General features: G+C 56.9%; 1 protein-coding gene across 1 annotated transcript; it reads left to right on the forward strand.

The window, feature by feature from the left end:
- Positions 1–4: 4 nt before the first annotated feature.
- Positions 5–394, forward strand: LOC107682078 (reticulon-4 receptor-like 2; the record flags this gene model as incomplete). The annotated part of the gene is made up of 1 exon (XM_016478454.1): positions 5–394. A coding segment is annotated over one exon (390 nt), but the record flags the coding sequence as incomplete, so codon positions are not given.
- Between the last annotated feature and the right edge of the window lie 3 nt (positions 395–397).

Here is a 397-nt window from a genome sequence, read left to right on the forward strand (position 1 = left end):
TGCCTTCCGCGGCCTGGTGAATCTTGACCGCCTGTTGCTGCATGAAAACCGCATCCGACAAGTCCATCGGCGAGCCTTCCGTGACCTGGGCAGATTGACCATCCTCTATCTTTTCAACAACTCTCTGCAGGAGCTTCCAGGCCAGGCATTGAAGGATACGTCGTCGGTGCAGTTTCTCAGGCTCAATGGTAACCCCTGGACCTGCAGCTGTGAAGCCAGGTCGCTATGGGAGTGGTTCCGCAAAGCTCGTATCTCCAGCTCAGACCTAACCTGCTCTTCACCAGCCCCTCGTAAAGGCCAGGACCTGAGGTTCCTGCGAGAGCTGGACTTTGCCCTATGCCCATTGCCTGATCCAGGATCCCTGGCTGGCACTACAACCACCACCTTCAGCACCAAG

Source organism: Sinocyclocheilus anshuiensis, unplaced genomic scaffold, assembly GCF_001515605.1.
Source record: "Sinocyclocheilus anshuiensis isolate Anshui unplaced genomic scaffold, SAMN03320099.WGS_v1.1 C31525748, whole genome shotgun sequence".
Lineage (NCBI taxonomy): Eukaryota > Metazoa > Chordata > Actinopteri > Cypriniformes > Cyprinidae > Sinocyclocheilus > Sinocyclocheilus anshuiensis.